This window comes from Liolophura sinensis, chromosome 1, assembly GCF_032854445.1.
Source record: "Liolophura sinensis isolate JHLJ2023 chromosome 1, CUHK_Ljap_v2, whole genome shotgun sequence".
Classification (NCBI taxonomy): domain Eukaryota; kingdom Metazoa; phylum Mollusca; class Polyplacophora; order Chitonida; family Chitonidae; genus Liolophura; species Liolophura sinensis.
This window is the reverse complement of record NC_088295.1, coordinates 38,788,209-38,803,877: the sequence shown is the minus strand read 5'-3', so window position 1 is coordinate 38,803,877 and position 15,669 is coordinate 38,788,209. Positions and strand designations below refer to the sequence as shown.

The window sequence follows — 15,669 nt, the reverse complement described above, 5'->3', positions numbered from 1 at the left end:
TAGTTATGTATTAAATGTCAAGTGAAGTATGTTTCAGCTCCACTCAAGCTGCATGTGTTACGCATATCTATAATACCTTGTGGGAGGCCTCCGTGGCTGAGGGGGTTAGCACGGCGGCACGACACAGCGCAATGACCCAGGAGGCTCCCATCATTGTGGTTTCTATGAGTTCAAATCCAACTCATGCTGGCTTCTTCTCCGGTCGTAAGTGGGAAAGTTTGTCAGCAACCTTCAGATGATTGTGGGGTTTCTCCAAGCTCTGCCCGATTTCCTCCTTCCATAATGCTGACCGCCGTCATATAAGTAAAATATTCTTGAGTCCGGAGTAAAACACCAGTCAAATAAATAAATAAATATAATACCTTGATGAGCACATGATCAGGGACAAACATCCATAGACCATCCTTTATGACACTCAGCTCCAAATGATGTTTATATGTAACAAGAATGATACAAATTTTATGTTCTCGCTCTAATGTCAAATTAGGCACAGTGGCTATGAAGAAAATTATTTTAGTTCATTATCAAAGCACAAGTTTTATGTGTCCACTAATCAGTAGGACTGGCTGCAACTGGACTCGCATGGAAATGTTGAGTTCATGATTATTGTAATTGTTTGACAGCCGCTGGAGTAAGTCTGTTGAACAGTGGAGACAGTTTCACTGTGATCTGAACAACGTGACAGCCTGGATCCAGGAGGCCGATGAGAAATTGGAAGGGATCAAAGATGTGAAGGATGCAGAGAAACAGAAAGAAGTTCATCGTGTAAGTGTAATGATAGAAAACTGCTGTAGAAGTGCACCCTCGGTGGGCTAAGCTGTAGATCGAACTGTAGATTGAAGGGTATAAATTGTATATTGATCAAGATTCAAACTGTTTGTATATTATGAATCAATCATGAAGACAGTTTTTTGTAATTAGAGCTGTGTGCTTGGGAGAGTTGAATGGCCAGTTATGATTATGGTATGTCTGGGGTTTGAGACTTAAGACCTGCTAAAATGGTATCTCCATACTTGAAAGTATATTTGAGCTTGCCCAGGAATATAAATAAATTTATTTTGATTTTAACTTTGTTATTGTGTTGGCAGAATGTAGAGAGCGGGATCAAAGTCCACCAGGGCACTGTCAATAGTATGAATACTGCCGGAAATGAAATCATACGACAGTTGTCTACCCCTGATTCAGAACTTTTCAGAGAAAGGCTTGACAGAATCAATCAAAGATGGAAAGCCTTGACTACAATGATACTAAGCCATCAAGACAGGTGAGAGCCATTGTTGGAATCTTATTTGCTGTTTTAATTTCGTACTAGTCCTCTTCTGCTGAGCCAGATTTGGCCAAAAAAAACCCCAAAAAACCATGGCATGTGAGTGTGCACATACTCTTGCTGGATTAGATTTCGTGTGATTTAACAGATGTGAGGATAGGAACAGAGTTTTCCTTCTGTCTCTATCCCTAATTTACTCCACTAATGGGCCAGACTATCTTCTGTCAGTAAAATATTCTTGAGAACTAGGCTAAAATAACAGTTAAAAAAATGAGTAAATAAAGGAATGGATCTTTTTCTCAGAAAAGTGAAAGAAACCAATTTCTTTTTAAGTTTTTGTGTTTTTTCATGCATAACATTCCATGCACCAGGTGATAAACATTGTCCAGTAACAAATTGTGTTTAAAAATATTGCACATATCCATTGACAAGTATCAAATTTATTTTCCTATCAGTTTCGACTCTGAGAGCGTAAAAACGAGTGAGTTCACAGATGACATGGATGAATTGTTCTATTGGATAGACGAGACAGAAAACATTCTTAGCAGCACTGTACATGTGCGGGCAGAAGAGGAGCATATCGAGGAGCTGCTGGAAAAAGTCAAGGCAGGCATTCGATTTACATGTAAACTCTGATCCAGTTCTTGGTCAAGATCAAGGCTTTTCTTTTTCTGGTTATAGTTTGTCAAAAAGAAAATGTAAGCTGTGTTTGGAAGCACTAGAATTTACAGTAAATCTTGTGTGTCTCGTTCTGAGTGAAAGCCATTTTAAGAATGATGGCTTTGTGAATCACACATGTAATATTGTTCTGCTTCTGTGTTGTCATTGGAGGACTAATGGCTGTATGTGTTGGATAAGGGGAGACAACTTTACTAATGTAATAAATGTTTTAAGTATTGAATTTTTTGTCTGTCTTTCCCTTTGTATTTTTCTCTTTTTATCATGTATAATATCATGTTTTTAGGATTTATTTTGTACTTGCATTTTGCCATGAATCCTGGATTTGTGTTCTATCTTGTATTTGTGTTTTCTCCTGTATTAACACAGGACCGTGAGGAGGACATTCTATCACGTCAGCAGTCTCTGCTAGCGGTGACTGTGAATGGAGAGAAAATGATTCAGAGGGACGGCTTGAGCTCAGAAGACAAGGAGAATATACAGAGGGATTTAGAGAACCTGAATGCAAGGTGGAACAAGGTGAGAATCTACAGAGGGATTTAGAGAACCTGAACACCAGATGGAACAAGGTGAGAATATACAGAGGGATTTAGAGAACCTGAACGCCAGGTGGAACAAGGTGAGAGTCTACAGAGGGATTTAGAGGACCTGAACGCCAGGTGGAACAAGGTGAGAATATACAGAGGGATTTAGAGAACCTGAACGCCAGGTGGAACAAGGTGAGAGTCTACAGAGGGATTTAGAGGACCTGAACGCCAGGTGGAACAAGGTGAGAATATACAGAGGGATTTAGAGAATCTGAATGCAAGGTGGAACAAGGTGAGAATCTACAGAGGGATTTAGAGAACCTGAACGCCAGGTGGAACAAGGTGAGAATATACAGAGGGATTTAGAGAACCTGAACGCCAGGTGGAACAAGGTGAGAATATACAGAGGGATTTAGAGAACCTGAACACCAGGTGGAACAAGGTGAGAATATACAGCAGGATTTAGAGGACCTGAACGCCAGGTGGAACAAGGTGAGAATATACAGAGGGATTTAGAGAACCTGAACGCCAGATGGAACAAGGTGAGAGTCTACAGAGGGATTTAGAGAACCTGAACACCAGATGGAACAAGGTGAGAATATAGGGAGGGATTTAGAGAACCTGATGGCCAGGTGGAATAAAAGTGAGGACAAAAACTTTACAGGAACCTTGCTCTCTCATTTGATTTAAAGGATTAGTGTCCAGATTTAGTTGTCTTAGCTACTAGTATAAAGATTATAACCTGTTTAACCGTGTGTTACCAGCAGCCGATCTCCAGCCAGCTGCCCGGTAAAGCTCAGCGTGTGACGTCATAGATGGCCAACCCAAGTCTAGCTGTCTAATATAACCTGAGAATTTGTATCAGAACGTTGTTATTTTGGAGATGAATTCTAGCTACACAGAAGCAGATATGCTACCATATCCATTTGAACCCATAGTGTACGATGTTGTAGTTCCGATTTATGACACTGACACTGGTCAGACTTCAGATTTTCCTAGTTATATTATGGCTGCAATTACTTGAGCGCGTCAAACAGGTATTATGAAGGGTGGCTTTAATCCTCTTCTGTTTCCTGCAGTGTTGCTGATCCTGGTAATCTGGATCACACGGAGATTAAAACAATGTGGGATGGATTATCACTTTGTAAGATTGCTTTCGCACTTACCCTGAGCCTATCAGTGAATCAAGAGATGTCACTTGTTTTCGCACCTTTGATGACTAATTGTAATCAACAACCATTATTTTAACCCCAGTCATTAATTCTTGATTTACATAGTCAATCAGCACAGTTAGTTTTGGATTATTTTCAGTTTTTATTGTCCTCCATAGCCTGTCAGAAAATGTTAGCATTGTCATAGCTGTTCACAACACACAATTTGTCAGAAGCTCACTTATTGGACCGGAGGAGATACACAGCCAATGGGATAGCGTGTATCAAAGCAACATTCATTGGAAGCCCTCACGTGGTTGTACCTACTTTTCTTTCACTTTACTGCCATACTGAAGATTGATCAAACTAATGACGAATGAACTTCCGCTTTGTTTTACATCCACCAAACCCTATCATCAGAGTTTATATACATATATTTAAAGCCTAATTTTTCCTCCATGCTGTTAAAATGTAGCTGCCTGCCAGGATTTCTTATCCCATCTCCTGATAGTCCGGCAAAGATTTAGCTGTGTTTGATGGGTATAAAACCCTTTCGTCTTGTACCATGAATCCACGCTTTCCTGAGGGCTAATTCGTCGGGAAACTTGAAAAAACTAACTGTAGGGTTGTATGATGACCTGTTTTTACAACCTTATGCAGAACAGCAAACCATTTCATGGAAAAATTTGATATGCTTTTTGTTACTTTTCAACACTGAACTAAATGGCGAAGCTCTCAGAGCTCATAAAGGTTTGACTTGAGTGACGTCATTTGGCGGAGACTACCGAGTGTTGGCAGAAAAATGCATAAACCCAGCCTCATTATGTGGTTATTTTAATGCCATATTACTCAGATTACTGTACTTTTTTCCCATATTTTTTGGACTCAGTTTTACAATATATACATGGGTATCCAAGTATAAATAGGTAACCAATCTGGACAGTAATCCTTTAAGCATTTTTCTTGACAGTGTGTATTGGTCCCTGACAGATCAGATCTTGGTTTAGATGTTGAATCTCACTCCACCCTTGAGTGCAACCTTATGACATACGTAAATACACATCATGACTTACGTGTGCAACATGAGTTACAATATTTAGGGATATAACATAAAGAATTAAAAATTCACCTCATTTTGTTTGAAACAGTTTGTACGGAACCATAACTGTTTAAAAACAGAGAGAAAGGAATTGTTTCTGTTGAATTTATCTTCTTTTTGTGGTATCTAGCTAGTAATTCAGCAGAATTATAGATTTTCATGATGGAGTCTGAAAGTTTCTCCTGTTAATTATCTTATATTTGCATGTTTCCTTGTGGTTAAATTGTAGGCTGTTATTCTCAGTAGTGTTTCCTTTTATGCTGTCCTGTTCTTTAGGTTGTCACAGAGATCCCTCAGAGAATAAAGGAACTTGCAGAACGTCTACAGAAACTACGGAGCTTTGACGAGGAGTTAGTGGAGGTACAGAACTGGATCACAGCTACCATTGAGCTGCTGGAGACGCAGGCAGGCCCTGCTGTATCGGCCACATCCAAGGAGGAACAAGATTCTGTTATTGTGGATCCAGCGGTGAGCATACTCTTTGAAATGTAGTGGGCTAAGAGAAAAAAGATAAAATACAACATAGTTAAGTTGTTTACAGGGAACTTGCAATGCATATGATATTTGATTTATTTATTTATTTATTTATTTGATTGGTGTTTTAAGCTGTACTCAAGAATATTTCATTTATACGACAGCTACCAGCATGATGGCGGGAGGAAACCGGGCAGAGCCTGGTGGAAACCCACGACCATCCGCAGGTTGCTGAAAGACCTCCCCACTTACGGCCAGAGAGGAACCTAGCATGTGATATCATTTGAAGAGGCCTTTGTAATTGTAAAACCTATCAATTTATTTGTACTGTAAATACACATACACAGAATTCGGTATTAGGATTTACTATTTCATTCTACTGATCGGTCTACAGTCACATGTGTATAGCTTTCATTCGGTTTGTATACTCATGGATATGTTGTACTACATTTATATGTTTGTTGTTCAGGTATTTGTATATATTTTTGAATTTCTCTTGAATTTGTAGACGATGAATGATGCTTTGGCTGCTCGCCAACAGCACGTCATGGGAATCAATGAACGATACCAGAGAACTTTGATTGATTGTCAACAAGATGGTGTCCCCGTTCCAGAAAATGTTATGCTGAAAGTTGAAAAGCTGAACATTGATTGGTTGAAAGTAAAGGAGCTGGCAGCCAATCTGAGATCCCCAGATACTAGTGTGGATGAAGTAATGGTGAAAGGTGGGTTTTCATTACATCAACTCTTGTGGCATTAATTTAAATTCCCTCCAACCCCCCAACCCCCCAAAGTGACAACCACCATCTAAATAAAATATTTTTATGTGTTTGTACAGCACCAATTATATACATGTAACAAAGTAATAGTTTAGAGGGACTTTCTGTCTCCAAACGAGTTACATAGAAAAATTGAAGTATTACCTAATATTTTATATTTTCCATTCATTTTTTTACAGTAAAAGCCAGTCATGCTGAGGCCGAGCCTAGCTCTCCTTGGGAGAAGTTTGATGAGTCTGTCACTGAACTGAAAGACTGGTTACAGGTGTTAGAGGATATGTTACAGTCCAAGGTTGTAACCGTTGGTGACTTGGAAGAAATTGAAGAGCTGATTCTTAAACAGAAGGTAAGTCTTTTACTTTTTCAGCCAGAAAATGATCAGGTGAAGTGGATTGCTTCTTTCCATTTTTTTTTTTGGCATTGAGAACTTAAGTACACTGTGAAACTTATCTTTGCAAGTTTCGACCAGCATTTGTCAGAGAAGAACAAAAGACTTTCATTCAGCGTTAGGGCAAGGATGTTTTTCGCATTGAAAATTCAAAGGAAAAAAGTTATTTAAGGAAGAATGAGAACGCTCCATCTCATATACTCCTGTACATTGAATAAGAGTAGTTCCAAACCTATGTGACCTTTGACATGAAGTGTAGTAATTCCATTTTTTAAGATTAATGGATCTGTTGACCTTATGACACCAATCTGATATTTTAACACTGTGTTAGTTCCCATGTGTGTGACGGCTTGGAAGACACAATGAATAAATTGCATTTTATGCATCTTTTTCAACCACATAAACTTTTTTTACTTGTTACTTCAAGTGGTGGAATAAGAATGTGGTTTTAGTGTTGATTTGCATGTCAAAAGTCACAGATGTTTTTGAGGTCAAAAAATGTATTGCCTTTGTGCAGATCTACCTGCAGATCAAAATGTTTGTGTGGCCGACTTTTGTTCTTCTTTGAACCTTTCTATTAGTGATACTATTTGACTGCTCAACTCTAGCAACAATAAACTGATACCTTTATATAGTAAGCACCAGCAGTAATAATTCTTTGAACAAATGTGATATATGCTTAATGTGTTTACAGGTAAGTTTCATTCAAATTAGCTTTATAGGGTAACAATAGGTAGAATGGAAAGTTAGTATCTAAAATGCATTGATTCATTGCTTATTGGTAGTTTAACAATTATCCAATGCCTTATCCCCTGCACTCATGGCTTCTGCTTTAAGGGGACTGTAGTTTATCACTATTTGATTGGATGCTTACCTTTTGTTACCCTTCATTTCATTGGCTGGTGCTATGTATGCTCCTAGGGAATTGTGGGTCATTTGGATTGCATGGATATGATTGGTCATTGCTTCAAGCTCATCAGAGTCATATCTGGGATACATTTGATGTATCTCATATTGTATCCCAGGTCATACTGATTATCTTGCAGTCATTCACACAAAGGTATTTTTGTGTAAAATATAACCTTTTTTTTCATTTTGGGTTTATGGTGGAAGTACAGAAATGGAAGACACTTAGAATTCAAGGTCAAAATATTCAGTACTTTGATGTACATGTTTTGGCTCCTGATTGCAAGAGTATTAAGCTGGGTTTAGGGAGCATGTTGACATTAATGATTAGTTTGATGATGACATGCAAGCGTATTTAATATAATAGGCCACACTGAAACACTAACCTTCTTGAGTCACTGGGATGAACCTGTCAGTGATGTCAGCCATTAATCAATGCTGTACGAAAAGTTTCAAGTGTGTTCATGGATTTCTGTTAACTGGTAAAAAGGCATGTGCACTTAAATAGGGACGTCTGTAACCAAATATTTACTCTGTGTGAGTGTGTGGTTCATATTTCCTCTGTGTGTGTGTGTGTGAGGTTCATATTTTCTATGTATGTGTGTGTGGTTCATATTTCCTCTGTGTGTGTGTGTGGTTCATATTTCCTCTGTGTGTGTGTGTGTGAGGTTCATATTTTCTATGTATGTGTGTGTGGTTCATATTTCCTCTGTGTGTGTGTGTGGTTGTGTTTCATATTTCCTGTGTGTGGTTGTGGTTCATATTTCCTGTGTGTGTGTGTGTAGCTCTCATTTCCTCTATGTGTGTGTGGCTCTCATTTCCTCTGTGTGTTTGTGGTTCATATTTTCTGTGTGTGTGGTTCATATTTAATCTGTGTGTGTGTGTGTGTGAGGTTCATATTTTCTATGTATGTGTGTGTGGTTCATATTTCCTCTGTGTGTGTGTGTGGTTGTGTTTCATATTTCCTGTGTGTGTGTGTGGTTGTGGTTCATATTTCCTGTGTGTGTGTGTGTAGCTCTCATTTCCTCTATGTGTGTGTGGCTCTCATTTCCTCTGTGTGTGTGTGGTTCATATTTTCTGTGTGTGTGGTTCATATTTCCTCTGTGTGTGGTTCATGTTTCTTGTTTGTGTGTGTATGGTTCATATTTCGGTGGTTACATTATAGATTGGTCTTGCGGTTTGTCCATTGATTTACATGTGGTAGACTGTATAGACTTTAATATGCCATTTAATAATCACATTCATAAATTTAAAGGAGAAGAAAACTTAAAAACATGACACTATAGGCTGAAAAGAGCCCATTTTTTCTGTCTGGTGGTACCTGCTGCATAATTTTGTGATTTTTTCTTGCCTTACACGTGAAGTCTGAAAATGGCAAAGCTGGCATAAGTCGCTGAGCTCATTGCGTCCTCCATCTTGAACACCCCTGAATTTATGCTGGGGGTGTGTTGCCTCTCAGCCACTGAGAATCGTTAAAACTGCCGGTTTGTTTGTGTTAACTCGGAACCTACGTCCAACATTTCGGTTTCCCGATCGTCAAGCGGAGAACGAACTGTACTGTTTGCTACCTTCTGAGAAGAAGAGTTCTACCGAAAATGTATGAACTGCACTTCTACGGTTTCTGACGGCAGTTCTTCTGCTAACATAGAAGAATTCAGGACTAGTTCTTATGCAAAATGGAGTCGCCCACAGCAGATTTTGGTGCTGACTTTATTTATAATTCATCAACTTGAGGTACATAAAATTTTTTTTATGGCATGCACCTGCAAGGAAATACATACTCTTTTCAATGGTATTTGCTTGATATTTAAATTTTCTTCTCGTTTAACAAGAAAGATACTTTCCATTTATAAATCTTGGCTGAAGAAGCTCTGAGAAAAAGACAAAAAACTCCTGGACCGGCAGATATAATGAATGGGTCATCAAATGGATAGAGAAGTACATGTAACTGAATGTTGAACATAGTTGGACATGTTTAAGGAGGTGTATACGAGAAGCACTTTGTACTGAATTTGTAACGGCCATGAAGAGTCAAGGTCCTGGTGAACTGACATGATGACTGTGACAAACACCTGGTCAGATAATCCACTACAGGGTTTGTTCTAATAAAGCCTACACCTAGTTAATGAGCTTTGTGAATGAATTATCCATGAAATGGGATTGGAAAAAGTTTTATGGATGTTAGTGAAGGCGTATAGTTGTGTAAATTACAAGAAATTTAGTTAAAATAATGATATGCTCTGCTTAGCTGTTAATAAGTTTCATATAAGTTTATAGTTGTATTAAAAGCAGTACATTAGCATTTGCAAACAACAGTTAGCTGACAACATATACATATTTACTTCTGTAAGTGGTCATGGTCTTATTTTTATGGCTTTGTTCTTGGGCTGAGACACTGTGTCGATAATACTATAATACTCCAACCTTTTTGCATGTAAACATTTGGTTTCCTTAAGCATATTTTGGAGGACATTATTTTCTATGAACTGCTAAATTATACTGTTTGTGAAGCCTTCAAATGGCCAGTACAGCCAGCGTAGTTTTAATGATAGTTACATCCGTGAACACAATTTCCTGTCCCAATAGATCAGCCCCTACCTTGCTTGTGATACACAGCACTACGATGTGCATGATAGATGTGGGCGATTGGGCCTGATCAGTTGGGACGGAAAGTTTTGTTCATGGATAGTAACTCTGTCATTCTCTGTGATGGGTTCTCTATTTATATGTGAAAGTTAACATTGTCTTTCTATGCAAAAAGGTGGAGCGATTATGGTAGTCCTGAGGAGTAACATTTATAAGTTTGAAAGGTGTGCACATAGTTTAATGTAATAGCTTGGCTGAAAATGTATGTATCCGTGCTAAAAATAACCTAGGTGAGATTAAAAGCATTGAAAGCAAGTGCATTTCTGTGACTCTGTTAATACTTTTAGGCTTTGAGAAGTAGTTAAGAACAACAATATAACTTAGTAGTAGTGAAATAACACAGAGAACATCTGAAAGTATTTATGTTTCATACATATATCTATAGCCACATGACACCATTCCAAGAAATTTTACTGATATACCCTTAACGACCTAGAGTTTCAACCTTGACTAACTTAATTTCTCAGTTTTTCTGATTATTAGAGTTCTTTGGATGTTAAAAAGATGTTTTTGATGTTTGTTTGGATGGTAGGATGATATCTGACTGGGAAAATGTAAGTTTCAGTTCCAAATATAATATTTTATGATATTTTCCTCTAAAAAATTCACTGTTGTGGACAAATTTTTAGGTCATTTAGGGTATTTATCAATGTGATTGGGCTTTAATTTATTATACGTTGTACATATATCCCATATATGATTTTATGATAACTTTTGTGAGTTAAATGTGTAGAAAACAAAGTAGATCATTCCTTGTGAAAACGGCCAGCTTGTCCCCGATCTAAAGCCAGAGGCAAACCATCAGGGCAGGGATTTGACCCAGTGTCCCTATTCAAGAGTCTAGGTGTTAATCTCACTACATTCAGCTGCATAAGCATTACCTTAAGGAATACAGGATCAATTCTGACTGGCTGGCCTGAGAGATAGGCAAGTCCAGGCTATACTTTGGCTCAGCTGAATTATAGGTAGGGCACATTTATTTGAGCATGACCAAGGCTGCAAGATTTAACCCAGGAAACCCTATCTCAACTGTCAGCCAATGAATGTTCGTTCTGTGTCCCTTTAGCAACAGCTTTTCTTGAAGTGGAAACCTGATCTGTATCTACACATGCATATCCACATTTTGCTGTCAGGAATGGTTCAGCATTTGGTTGAGCTGATTTAACAGTGTTTTACCTTTGCATCCAAAATGTGATATGTAGAGAAAAAAAAAAATGGGAAGGGAAACTTAATTGACCTGTCAGGCTGGATATAGAATTTCATGATTGCCTTTTTGGGGTAGTCTTGCGATAAGAGTGGGGAGAGAAAGTTTTCATTTTTGCAAACAAATATCTCCATGTCCCCATGAGTCCTCCAGTCCTCTTTAAGATGTCACATTGGCTTGATCCCGTTTCATGATGAAGCACCATTGCTTTCCCTCAAAGAAATCCACTCTACCCACATAGAATTCCCACAGCACTTGATTTACCTGGTTAGCCAGGATCAAATATGCAATAAAATATTCCATGCACATCCCCAGCTTTATGGCACAATCCATTACTGTAAATCCATGTAATCTTGATACATTCTGGCCATTGATTGCTTCACTGACCTTATCCATCTGCTGATTCAAGAATTTGACAGTCCTTGATGAAAGCCCTTAAATATTTATAAAAATGTCCCAAAATGTCATAATGTAAATTGTTTTTTTCATTCTGCCTTGCAATTCATTAAATGATGCACATAACAGACAAACCTCGTCTATCTTTTATGATGATAAATTAACCAAACTCACTCTCAGGGCTGATACATGTATGCCCGAGTACATATTTCTGTAAATTGTGAAAAAAAACAAATTCATTTAATTATAAAGAGTAAAGGAAAGCAAAAATGTGGTAAACCTTACCCTTACAAAAAGAAAATGTTCATACAATTCTGAACTGTTTGGGTTTGAGCTGATGATCCTATAAATATAGTCACATTTTACACATTGTAAAATTTCTTTCAGTTTAAAATGGCTTTTTATTTGATTTCTTTGTCTGGGCTTGCTTGCTTGAGCTCTAAGCCTGTGCATGTGCCTGCGGTGTGCAGACTTACCTATTCTTTTTCATGACTTGCTTGACTTCATATAAAAGTTTTGTAGCTTTCAGGTAGAAATTTAACTGGTGTGGCATGCTGATCATTTTGATATTGAGCTTGATAACATTTTGTACATGTGAATTTTAATTAAGTGGTTGAAATATCAATCTATTATAAAAATAAGTTTCTGTCAAAGACAAGTACGTATTGTATATTTGAAAAAACAGACATTCAGACAGCGTCTGTGAATCTTTTGCATGCAAACAGAAAGAAAACTTTAGATTTGTAAAATTGCCTAAATTTAATATGTTTGCAAATGATATAATATGATATAAATTTCTGGTTATCACAAAAAACTGAAATTGTATGAATGACATGATGAGCCATTTCTGTTAGATCATATGGTTTCCTATGTTCATACATTTTGGTGTACTGTGTTGTTTGCATGGTTTTATGTTGTTGAGCTGCATGTTTTTCACAGGCTGCCTTGAACGAATCGAGCTCTGAGATACAGCCAAACCCCACGCTTAATGTAGGGCCCACGGGCTTAGAGGACGTACAGGACTCTGTGGTAGAAATTAATGGTGACTGCTCAAAGCTTGAGGTACAGGTGATCATGTCTGCCTAACCCCACCCCTATATTATCAAACTGTTCCATTGTATGCAGAGGGTCATATGGAATATGGCACTCAGTGCTTTGCTTTTAAGCTCTGGAACACCAGGGCAGCGCGTGTATAGAGGAAGAATTTAAATTTAAAAGATTTTAAATTGCCTCTGATGCAGTATTTAGAGTACTAAAAGAACATACCATGTAATGATTATTAAAACTAGGGATGAACGCGTATGTGTTTTTGGCTTTTTCCTTTGGTCATTAAATGCGACCTTCACCACTTCTTGAGCAAACATCTGCCGTGGTGTTTGGCAATGACAACTTGAGACGTCACAAGTTGTATTGTCAGATTGAAAACAAAAAATAACTTATGGACAGGTATAGACTGAACCTATCTGATAGGCACCAACTGTAGGGCTATTCGGAATATTCCCACAAAAATTTCTAAGCACATATATGATGCTAGTCTTGTAAAACACAACATTTCAAATATAAATAAATAAGACTTTTAACTGACAGTTTAATTTCATAATAATATTTTGTTTTGCCATGAATTCCTGTGTTTGTTATGGCTGTATGAGCCAGAAATGCATAAACATTTGTCAGAGAATTTGACAAATTATCATGGATTAAATGTTAATATAGATAATAACTTTATCTGATAAATAAATCAGGACACAAAAAAAAAGTACATTGCGTTCTGAAATGTTTATTAACATTACAAAGTAACAGAATGACCCCATTCACATTGATAGTATGTGCAAAGGATCTGTCCCTTGGCGTTAAGAATTCTGAATAGTTAGATTGCTAAGTTTTACAGGACCCGCACATTGGACCTTATACATGTAGATGAAGGAGTGCAATTTGGTGAAACCTGTAAGTTCTATAAAAATGCAGTGGTGGATGAAATATCATAATACTTCACATGGTTTGTCATCATGTGCTTCTTGGATTGCGGCATACTTCAGATATAAAGCTTTTTTAAGAAGGTTATGCATGATCACTTTGCAGTAGAAGCTCAGCTCCATTCCTAAACTTTCAGCAGGTATGGGCCCACTGTATGCATTCACCACCATCTTTCATCGTACAATCATTAGACGATTTGTTGCATCCGTTTTTGGACTGGACAGGAGAGTGGTGATGATGCTACTCAGTAACTCTTTCCATATCAGAATGGATTAGCATTCTGGTCAGTTTGGGTTTGAGAAGTCGTAACTGCTTGATAACCTATGGTGGTGTTTTAGGTCTATAACTTAATTAAGAGTCCAGAAATTATTTGGTTGATATGAAGAAGAGATTAAGTGCAGAAGTGAATGTGAGTACTAAACGTTGTCTCGTGTGTTCTTCCATGAAGTTCATGGGAGACCACGTCCCCCATCAAATAACTTGTCAAAGATTGGCAAAGGTTGGTTCCCCTCATTCCTAAAAGCTGGCATACAAGTGAAAAGACATTAAACAACAACCTGTATCAAATAAATATTTAGAGTGTGACACTATAGTCAGACTTGCAGGGTTACACAAAGAGTTTGTGGGGACATATTCCTGGATGGAAATTGCAGAATTTTACTCTTAGATGTCTGAATCTGGTTAATATCTCATCACTATGTTACATTGCACAGGGCAGCTGGGGATTAATACAGCGTGAAGTCCATGGAGGGCAAAGAGGAAGAAATTACTCTCCTTGTTCTTTTTTTTTCTTCTTTGAACTCTTACAGTGCTTTAATTTGACTTGAGGCGAATGGTGTATTGGATTATGATTCTGGTTTGAGTGCTGTGCGGTTTGATGTGATATTTTTCCTTATTGCACAGGCACGTTTTTGGTATTTGAAAATTTATTGGCCAATTGTTGAGACAAGCTAAGGAATACATAGACATACGTATGTTCTGTACAAGAAGAAAAATTGCTGCTTATGTGGGGCAGGGATAGTGTCAGATGTTCACATCAAATATGTTAACTTACATGTTAACATTAGGAAATTATATCGGTTAAAGAATAGGTGCAAGAGCTAATATGGATCTATATGTAACCATACCAAAGTGATTTCAGTTTTCACTGAAATGGAATCTGTCTGTTTCATGGGTGGAAGAAACTTCTTTGATATCTTGAGTAACCATTGGTTAACACGCCTGACCTACATGTATTGTGTACATTCAGATTATAGGACTTCTGCAGGCCTTGAGTGGATTCTGGTTGAAGGTTGTGCATGTAACTATCACCTGACAGTTTACACATTCTGGGGAATCTTAACGGTAAAAACCTTGAACACTCGATGCCATCGAAAGTACGACAACCAACCTTTTTTGGAGGGGTATATTTAAGGACCTTTCTCACATTTCCTGGAAATGGAGTTAAAAAATAAAAATGATACGAAGTCAGCGTTCTGGTGAAAGGTTTGGGTCTTGCTGTACACGTGTAGTAATTGGGACCGGTTTATGCAGTGCAACTCTTGACTGTTAACAAGCCACCTGGAATTTATGGTAGAGTAATCTGAATAGATCAGGGCCATGTTCGATCAATATGCTTCACGTCCTTTCATTGTTGTGTAGTAAATCAGCTGTATTTGATGTCACGGAAGGAATCCTGTTTTATTGGATTGCTTGGTGCTGGTTGAGCAGCATCAGGTTTATGGCTACAAGGTAATGCTGTTGCGATAACAAAATTGTGATTGAATATTTCACTGGGAATTGGAGTCCGTATTAAGAGAGTAGGTCTTTCGGTCATCGATGAGGAATGAGATGTAATTCTGAGTCTTTTTCCCCCTGAGGACTTGTAAGTGTTCTGAGGCACTTCAGGTGCTGCCTGACCAAACAGCATCCAGGTACTCTTGTCATTGTTAGAGCATGGATGAAATCATGCGGGAGTTATTACGTGGTGAACTGACTCGCATGATGTCTGAGGTACAAGTATTGTCCATCTCTGGTATACAGTACCATGCAGTTTCAGTTGTGGTAACTTGCAACAATACCTAGTGGCGGGAGCGACTGGGTTGTGGTTATTGCATAAATGCAGGTACAGGGCACTGTTGAGACTGAAATTAGTACCTGTTTTGCTTGAGGACTATCTGAAATTGCACATGCTCTTTGTG

General features: G+C 38.0%; 1 protein-coding gene across 1 annotated transcript in view; it reads left to right on the top strand.

Moving 5' to 3' along the window:
- LOC135468286 (dystrophin-like) overlaps window positions 1–13,040 on the top strand; it is a 52,604-nt gene extending 39,564 nt beyond the window's left edge. Inside the window, exons 22-29 of the mRNA XM_064746453.1 lie at window positions 624–765; window positions 1,089–1,264; window positions 1,723–1,873; window positions 2,315–2,464; window positions 4,999–5,190; window positions 5,705–5,921; window positions 6,155–6,321; window positions 12,455–13,040. Of these exons, the coding sequence (XP_064602523.1) occupies window positions 624–765; window positions 1,089–1,264; window positions 1,723–1,873; window positions 2,315–2,464; window positions 4,999–5,190; window positions 5,705–5,921; window positions 6,155–6,321; window positions 12,455–12,601 (1,342 nt within the window). The 3' untranslated portion in view covers window positions 12,602–13,040. The remainder of the gene's footprint in view (window positions 1–623; window positions 766–1,088; window positions 1,265–1,722; window positions 1,874–2,314; window positions 2,465–4,998; window positions 5,191–5,704; window positions 5,922–6,154; window positions 6,322–12,454) is intronic.
- The last annotated feature ends 2,629 nt before the right edge of the window (window positions 13,041–15,669 follow it).